General features: G+C 37.7%; 1 protein-coding gene across 1 annotated transcript; it reads left to right on the top strand.

Annotated features, from left to right (window-relative positions):
- The first annotated feature begins 2,127 nt into the window (after nucleotides 1–2,127).
- On the top strand, nucleotides 2,128–7,112 carry LOC122968712. The gene is made up of 4 exons (XM_044334127.1): nucleotides 2,128–2,715; nucleotides 4,854–5,054; nucleotides 5,359–5,469; nucleotides 5,935–7,112. Exons 1-4 carry the CDS (start codon nucleotides 2,410–2,412, stop codon nucleotides 6,019–6,021), a joined length of 705 nt encoding a protein of 234 aa, XP_044190062.1. The 5' UTR covers nucleotides 2,128–2,409; the 3' UTR covers nucleotides 6,022–7,112.
- Nucleotides 7,113–8,984: the final 1,872 nt, after the last annotated feature.

The following is an 8,984-nucleotide window of genomic DNA, read 5'->3' as shown; positions in this document are numbered from 1 at the left end:
TGAGTCTGTGTGTAGGAAGTCATGTTTTGTACCCCCAATTCTCTCAATTAAATTCAATGGAGCTTTATTGGCATGACATTTTGACCAAACATGATGGTAAATAATAAATACAATGAATACATTTCTACACAGTACAGGAATTATAGCTACTGATTACTAGTATAGCTGAGAAAATATTACCAAAATCTATTTTTTAAAGCTCCCCTAATATTTCAGTAAAATATCTCCTTTGTATATTCACAATTAATCAGATGAATCCTGTGTAATGTGAAAGTCATTCTTTCACCAAAGTTAGACTAGCTGGTAAAGAAAGTACAACATGTAACAGATGGTTTAAGAAACAGAATAAATGACAGGAATAAATGATGACAAAGCTATGAAAATAAGACCTAAAGTATTAAAAAAAATGTATCCGGTATGGTTTAGGATCTTATCATTTCCTGTACCGAACAACAGATTAGATTACATGGTGTGATAAATGCAAACTCTTCTGAGGCACTGTAAAAAATACAGGTGGCAGGGAAGTGGATTTGTGTAAATTTCCTCAGCTATTTTTAGATTTCCTTACTGAGATCAAAAGTCCTCCTGCTCATTTTTGCTTAAGTTTCAGTTGAAAAAAACACTAGTCTAGTCAAAGTCTTGTCTTAATAAATAAAACATGGAGTTTTAGTCAAGGCCAAGAATGAGCATTTTAGTCAAACCAAAGCACAATATCCAGATTAGAGTCTGCCTGATAGATTTCAGTCTAAAGACTAGGTGAAATTTTTTTGCCTTGGATCATTCACACGTATTTGACCACTGCACCATATCTTAGTTTATTTGCCCCATACAACCAATACAGATATAACTATAAGCTAGCTAGACGCTGACACACCAACCACGTGTACGGTAGTGTGTGTGTGTGTTCAAACAGCTAGCAATGTGAATTTTCACTAATTTCACAGCAGAACCATTCCAGTCTCTCCCCTTTTCCCTGTCATCTCTGTACATTTAAGGAGCAGAAGTCCCGACATGCACGCAAATGTTTTGCAAAAGTTGGAACATTTTCAACGCACCACAAAGTGTCTTCACATCAATTTGCGCCGAATTCATGACTAATCGTGTTTTTTCCATTGACTCATGCAATCATGTAACTTCTAAAATTTGTTTCATGCCCTGTCTGAACCAAGCAGCAGCTACCATGGCAACTTCTCTCTAGAAATACTAAGTCAATCATTTTTTTAGTCAAAGTAGCTAACGTTAATACCATGTGCACCACTCAATGTTCCCAGTAAGCTAGCATTCGCTTCAGTCCAAGGTCATGATCCATTAATCTTTATATACACTCTATGGTCTGAACTCACAGTAGTGTGTACAACCACTACTACTACCGCTACTTGTTAAGACATTTCACTCAAAACCAAAAATGTCAATCTCATGGACACGCTAAATGAAAGTCAGGAGACCATCTAAATCATGAAGATAATGGATCTGTGCAAAATTTTGTGCAAGATATTTTACTGGATAAATGAAAATATTGACCTGCTGGTAGCACTAGAAGAAAAGGCGGGATCACCAAAGTCATTAGGGTTCATCCTCTGGGGACCATGAATTTCTTTACAAAATGTCATGGCAGTTCATTCAATGTGTTAATTTGAAGAGAGACAAACCCTTCATAAGTAAATAAAGGTTTAATGTAGTTTTCTCAGTGGTTCTGTATTGCAGGGGAGGGCGGACACCTGTATACTCAATTCACTTCCTAGAACAATAAAAGAAACTGATTGCAGCTCCTCAGATGGCCAGCAGATGTCTCTCTTGCTTTACTTTCATGTATAAATGCAATACAGGCTCATTTAAGGGGAAAGTGCTCAAAGTTCAGCAAGGTGTTGATCACTGTAAACCTGCACCTTTCAATTCCAATTATAAACTTAATTAGGATTTAAGCCACACAAAATTTTGTTAATCCTTTCACAGAAATCCTTCAATAATGTTCCATGTGCATATGTGATGGGAGACCTAATCACAAATAAACAAATTAGTTTTTGGTGTCTATTTTAAATAAAATCCACACAATTATAATGTTAAATGGATTACTCAGTAGTCTGTTATTTTAAATATAATATTCAGAGCTCTGAACTATTTTTCAGTTCAGGCGTCAGTCTGGGAACTCCCTCCTTGTCTCCCAGTCTGGTTCTCCTCCCTCTCCTCATCCCTCTTTCCTTCAGCACTCTGAGCTTCAGACCTCCTCAGGGAACATCTGAGGCACATCAGGATTCTAGAGACCTGGCAGATGTGGATTCATCTCTACATGAGCTTTCAAGCAGCCACCGTGTGATTCCACAGACCTGTTATGTTGATCAGATCTGGGTCTGGGCTCTCAAGATTTAAGATCAAGATCTTCAGTCCAGTCCATCTGCCCAAAGTGAACTGATGAAATCTTGGAGTATGAGGGTGAGCCAAGTGCTGCAGCTGTCCTTTATGCTGGTGGGACTCTGCCAGGCCCGCCGTGACCATCCACCAGGCAATCCCTCCAGATCACAGGAGGCAGGTGAGGTCCCTGTGTCTCAGCTGAAAGTGCTCTCCCTGGGACTGGCTCACCTGCTGCAGGGGGTGGAGGAGAACGCGGGGCAGCTGGAACGGCAGGGAGAGCATGTGGCGGCAGAGCTGGACGGGGCCACCAGGAGTTTGGAGAGCCTCCGTAAGCAGAGTTTGAAGACAGGACGGACTCACAAGCAGGTGAGGAGGAACCACATTTCTGAAAAATCATACTTTATAAGGGAAATACACTTTTCAGACAGCTATAAAAATACAAACTTTGACCTGTTTTGAGACATCTTTTTTTGTTTAACTTTTGCACATTTTTGGCAGATGGAAACTTTTGGAAACAGTAATTTTATCATAAATCGACCTCTTTGAAGCCCAATATTCCTTTTCAACCTCCAATGAATAGCTTCAAAGTTATAAAAATAAACTTTTCCACATGACAGTGTAGCATACTCTATTCTGTCTCCACTTGTTAAGGTACTTCATTTAAGCTCTGTCCACTTTATTCTGAGTGAAATAGTCCATATTCACTTTTTCAACTTATTATCTGTGGAAAGAGCAGCCCTAGTTCTACAAGAAAATGATGCAGCACTGAAGGGACCATGGAGCTTGTTAAGATCTATTTTAAATGTCAGCCTGTCTGATCCTATTTGCTTTTTTGATGTTTGTTTGGTTGATTTAGTTTGTTTTATGTTGTTTGCGTGGTGTATATTGTGAATAATGCATAATAAATTATTATTTTTTTTAAAAAACCCTCAAATACTATAACCTTTGGTGGGGCAGCTATAAGCTTTTAAAGCTGTTGGAGCAGCCTGCTTAAGGCTCACTTGTATGGCTATTATTTGATTTTCATCTTTTATTGATTTCTTTGTTTTTATTGTTTAATTTTCACTTTAATCATTTTAATTTACTTTTTAGGCTCACATTTTTATCAAGTCTGTCTTAAAACAATGCCCACATGCCCCTATGTACACTGAAATACTCAGTGGTCACTGTAGTCACTCCTCCTGTCCATACTGGCTGTGAAGAGATCTCTCTCTAACTGTGATAAGAGATTAGGGGGGAAAGCCCACAGCCCTAAAGTTCACCTGAAGCTAATATGAGGCCTCAGCAATGTTTTGATCCTAACGGTCCAGCCAGGGACCTGTGTTGTCATTTTCCATCTCTTGTTCCCCTATTTTCTGTCATCTCTCTGTTGACATCTGTCTAACAAAGGCATGAAAATGTCCCCAAAATAAGTTAACAATTATTTTCATTATCAATTAATCTGACAAATATTTTCTTGATTAATGGTTTTGTCTATAAAATGTCAGAAAGTAGTAGAAAATGCCTGTTGTAATTTCCCAAAATCAAAGTTGACATCTTCATATGTCCAACCAAAATTCCAAAACCCAAAAATAATTAGTTGTATGGCAAAGAAAATCATTGAATCTTCACATTTGAGAAGCTGAAACCAGCTAATCTTTAGATTTTTCTTTGTGCTCACTGAAAATCTGACTTTAAGGGGTAGAACTGTAAGCACAATTTGTGGCATCACAACTTGTTTGGAAGCCAATCATGGTCCAGTTTACAACTAACATGCAAGTGTGATGTGGAAACTTGAAGGCTCCAATACACAAACACTGAGAATGGACTTTACAGTGAAGTAGGAGACATCTTGTGTCCAGCTGTTAAACTTCTGAAATGTAATATAATTGCATATTCATAGATTGTGGCATTGTTAATGAGGGAGAAGGAAAAGATGCCATTTTAAGGATACATTTTTGTGGATAAAACCCATGTCAGACACACATTACTGTTCCAAGCTGCCAAAACAAAATAAATGAACATGCACTCCTAAATCATGTACCCACTCATGGGAACAAAAGGCACTCCTTATGTCTCATATTCCACTGATTTCCACTGAAATCTGCTCAGGGCAAAAGCATTATCTCGAAAATGTAATTGTTTTATTTGTATGTACAATGGAGACATTGTGTTAAAACACATAATTATACAAAAAAAACTAAATGATATGTGTTGGCAAAAAATATTGTGTGCATACAGTCTCCCATTGGTTTAAATGAAAAAAATGAAATAATGTTATTTGGCACAGACAGTGAGATGTTTTTTCAAAGACAGGGACCTTTATATTGGATGGTATATTGGCAACAAGAAGTACAAGAGTAAGGTCAATGAGACCTTTAAAGACCAAGTAGAATGTGACTCAAGGTCTGAAAATGAATTGAATAAAGGTTTGTAAACCATCAGAAGAAGACTATCAGGTACATACAGATGCCGTGAAACGTTTTATTACTGTGAATAATGTGATGTAATGTACTGTTCTTCAGGTGAGGAAGGACCTGCAGATGCTGAGTGCCAGGGGTGACAGGATGTGGAAGGCAGTCAGAGATCTGCAGAAGGGGCTGGAGGATCTGGAGACGGAGCAGGGGGCCATGCAGCACCGGATAAGCCGGATCCTCCAGGGCATTAAGAGCATGACTGAGCCGAGGTCAGGGGGTCAAAGGCCGCTCGACATCAGTTCCATGAAGGTGAGAGGGGAAAAAAATCAGAACTGACTGTAAATAAGCAGGAATTTGTCTGACTTACATTTGCTGTGTTAAACTAGTGTAGAATTTACTTTGCATAGTATGATTGCAGGTGAAAGGAAGGAAATGACGGTTTTCTTGCTTGAGTCTGTTGTCTGAAACTTCAAATATTAAATATAATGATCGAATGTAAAGTAACAATTTTTTGTTATTTGTTGTAGTTGCTGTGCTGTAGTAGCTACACATTTGTCAGTGGAAGTAACAGATTAGACCGTCTCTTCCCTTTTATATCTTTGATGTGTTACAGCTGATCATCGATAAACAGGCGGTGCGGCTCGCCAGGCTGACCTCTGAGGTTTCAGCCCGAGACAGAATGATTGACAGGCGCCTGCAGCAGATTGAAAACCTGGAGAAACAGGTGTGTTCAGCATTAATGTTTTCAAGCTTACTTCTTTATTTTAACTTTATACACTGTGTGTGCTTAATTTTGGATGTTGCCTTATCTGTCTCTTTTTTCTCTCTCCTTCTCTTTTGTTCCTTCTGTAAAGCAAAAATTCTGTATGAATAAAGTTTAAATGTTTAATCCAAAATGATTGTAAAATGTCCCACACACCTTAGAAAGTTTCACATCATCCATGTTAATAGTGACAGTATTACTGTTATTATTAGTGGTAGAAGTTGACATATTTGTGTTATGTTATATTACAGTTATCACTTAGATCATTAGATGTGCCGCTAATTATAGAAATAATTTGAAGTTAAATACAGAGCTTTAATAGAGGTGGTGGGTTGTGTTCACACTATGGTATGTTGTAGTTGTCTATGGCTTTACTATAACACGTCTTTACAGTATTTCTGACCTGTCCTTGTGTGTTTATTTCAGGTGTCTAAGAGCCTCCCAGCAGTACTGAGGGCAGATTCTGACTCCGACTGTCCGATGAGCACAGCTGCATCAACACAGCGGCTATGAGCAAATCCACTCATGAGCTGCAATGAAGAAGATTTTTTTTTTTTTTTTTTTTTTTTTAAAGCTGACAAAACAAACTGCTCTGACTCTCACAAATGGATGTGCCGCAATCAAGTCGTCATGTGTGTCTAGTTATTTTGTGTGTTGTTCTCAGCGAGCTGTGCCTCTGCTCAGAAATAAAATGTTCCTGTTTCTGAGTCATCGTGTTGTGGCTCTGACTTCCACAATATTGTGGTTGACAATGGCGTAAAACGCCATGTGAAGATATTTTACTCATACACACCCAAATAAACAGGCACTCGCTGGAGTCAGAGGAACCTTCAGACTAACAGCAGTGTGGAGGTCTATCACCTAAAAACAAATACTCTAAAGTTATAGTTAGAGTATAAGTTATAAGCACATATTTTACACTTTTGGAGCATTTAGGTTCTTTATGGGATTACTGGGTATCATCTAATAATCATTGTCAAAATTAGAACTAATTTATGTTTTTATGTGTAATTAATTGAAATTGATTGTTTGATGATTGGGATGTACTGTACACTCAAGTCATATCTACCATAAAAAAAAATACAGTAATATCAATTATGAAAGTGGTTTGTAAAAATGTTGAGTACTGTCCAGTAAAGACAGTGGAATATTCTGTTAGCAGGTTACAACAATATATATTCTGTGTTTATACAAGTAATTCATGTTGTTCTTCCAGTCTACATACTGTGTGGCATAACCATTGACATGTTTATCTAAATGTACTTTTAGGTCAAGTGTCAAGTTTAAGACACTCTGTGGAGTTATTAGATAATGTTGGGTACTGCAAAAATACACAAATTTTGCAAGTCATTTAGTCTTACAAGCACCTTTGAAATCATATTTCTCAGAAAACGATAGAAAAAAGAGCAAAGTACCCAATAAAGTAATAGTAATCCATCTGTTCTCAAAGCAGTTTACACTTTTTTTTAAATAAAAAAATTACTTCACCTAATTTTTAAAAAAAATTTTAAAATACACCTAAATCCATGCATCTCTTCAAGCTACAGTAATGTAACCTGCTGGAAATGAAAATGTGGACACATTTTTGTAAGTTGTCCAGGGACATGACTGTAGGTGACTGTAGCTTTACTGTAGCCTGAGCATTCACTATGCAGCTGCATCGTTTACTGTTGGAAAAATTAACAAAATATTCTAAAAATGAATATCTGACTCAGTATCGGCACATACTCAATATTAAAGGATCAAGAGAAGAAAAAAAACATGACTGAGACATCACTACATTTAACTGGCCTTTTAGCTCTCTGAGGAAAAATCACTTTACTGCCCATGGTCAGTAGGCTTGTAATCCATTCATTGTAAGAGAATTGTTAAGATAGAGATATATCACAGAAAAAAGGTCAAAAAAGACTTACAGAATAGAGGTGAAAAATGTCTAAACCATACATCATAAATCATATGTTTTTGCATTTTTTTACATTTCTGTTTTGTATTTTTTTTGTCAAATAAATCAAAAAGATAAAAAAGAAAAAAATCACTTTTTGGTCCCTCTGTTCTGGCACAACAGTAAAAGCAAAATGATTCAGAGACATGACCTTACATAATGACAAGTGTTTATATATCTGAATAACTCGGGAATCCTCAGTGGGAATTGAACCCCAAACCAAGACATTGTGAAAAATCCAACATTTAGGCAAACATTAAAACTTACAAAACTGTGAAAAATTGTGAAAGGGTAAAAAGGAGCATCAAATCAGCATAATATAAAATCAGGACCACAACTATATAAGATGAGGGCCAAGCTAACCTTAAATATCTAAACTTCACTCGGATCTAACTATTGCAGGTACAGAAATAGCCAATTGTTGAGTCATTTAAAAATGTAAAATCTAACATAGAAATCAGATGATCCAGCTTTTATTCCTGTTGAGGTTTATTCCACCTGAGTGGAGCACTGAGTTCTGTTCTGCAGCCTCCAGAATGACACTCATCTAGATCCAATGAAAGAGTGGGTTTGTTTATACCGTAGAAGAGGTGCAAGTTAGACTGTTTTCCCATATACGGTCATATAAACAGGACATCTTACAATATCAAGCCCAAGCCAGCAGCTCTGCCCCCTCACAGCTGTCTTGCAGCCAAATGCGACAAAGGTTATGTGTTGAATCTTGGAGGGCTGAGATGATATCTGATGGCCTCAAGTCACCGTCGACGAGCAGGCAGTCTGTCCCCTCTGGTGTTCCCAAACAAACCTCCGACAACACGAACTCTGGCCCACTTAGAGGACGAGAGAGAGAAAGACAAAGAGCTGGGGAGGGGGGGAAAGAGGAAGAGAGCTAGTTAGAAATACAGAATTGTGTTCAGGAGTAAATAATAACGATACAAAAGCGAGCGCAAAAAATGAGGAAGGACCAATAAAGGAAACAAAGAGAGGGAACGAGAATGGAAAATGTGAATTCATAGAGGAAAATACAAACAAATAAAGGGGGTTGGTGCAGGGAGTGGACTAGTCAGGACTAGCTATATACTGGTATATTAAAGCACTGGGTTGAAACAACTAATATAACCAGCTATTATCAGGAGGTTTGTCTTTGCAAAGAGAAAGTTAGCAGACATGAGATTCAGATCAGACTACACAGTCTCTTTATAGATGAAATCATCCCTTTGGTTGAGAAGATGTCATGCAGTATTCAAACCAAAACCCCTGCATGCTGAAATCTGCATTTCAAATACAACGATTGATCAAAATCAAAAGACCCAAACATGATTTATAGAGGAAAAATGTTGAATATGTCTTCTAATAATACCTGTAGAGCAAAGAGCAGTCAGATTTTCAGCAACAGGTGATACACAGCAGCTCAGATTATACAGAGTATCACCACACAGTGCTGTTATACAGTATAGGAGAAGACGGTTTGGTAGGTGTGCCGGAGCTGCAATAGCACCCCTCAGAGGTCAGAAAGGAACAGTGACATCTCTCA

Source organism: Thunnus albacares, chromosome 18, assembly GCF_914725855.1.
Source record: "Thunnus albacares chromosome 18, fThuAlb1.1, whole genome shotgun sequence".
NCBI lineage: Eukaryota > Metazoa > Chordata > Actinopteri > Scombriformes > Scombridae > Thunnus > Thunnus albacares.
The sequence above is the reverse complement of the archived record's forward strand: the minus strand, read 5'-3'. Positions and strand labels throughout refer to the sequence as shown.

Coding starts and splice junctions, on each gene's coding strand:
- LOC122968712 (XM_044334127.1), top strand. CDS start 2,410: ATGAAATCTTGGAGTATGAGGGTGAGCCAAGTGCTGCAGCTGTCCTTT. Junction 2,716..4,853: donor CAGGACGGACTCACAAGCAG/GTGAGGAGGAAC, acceptor ACTGTTCTTCAG/GTGAGGAAGGACCTGCAGAT. Junction 5,470..5,934: donor TTGAAAACCTGGAGAAACAG/GTGTGTTCAGCA, acceptor TGTTTATTTCAG/GTGTCTAAGAGCCTCCCAGC.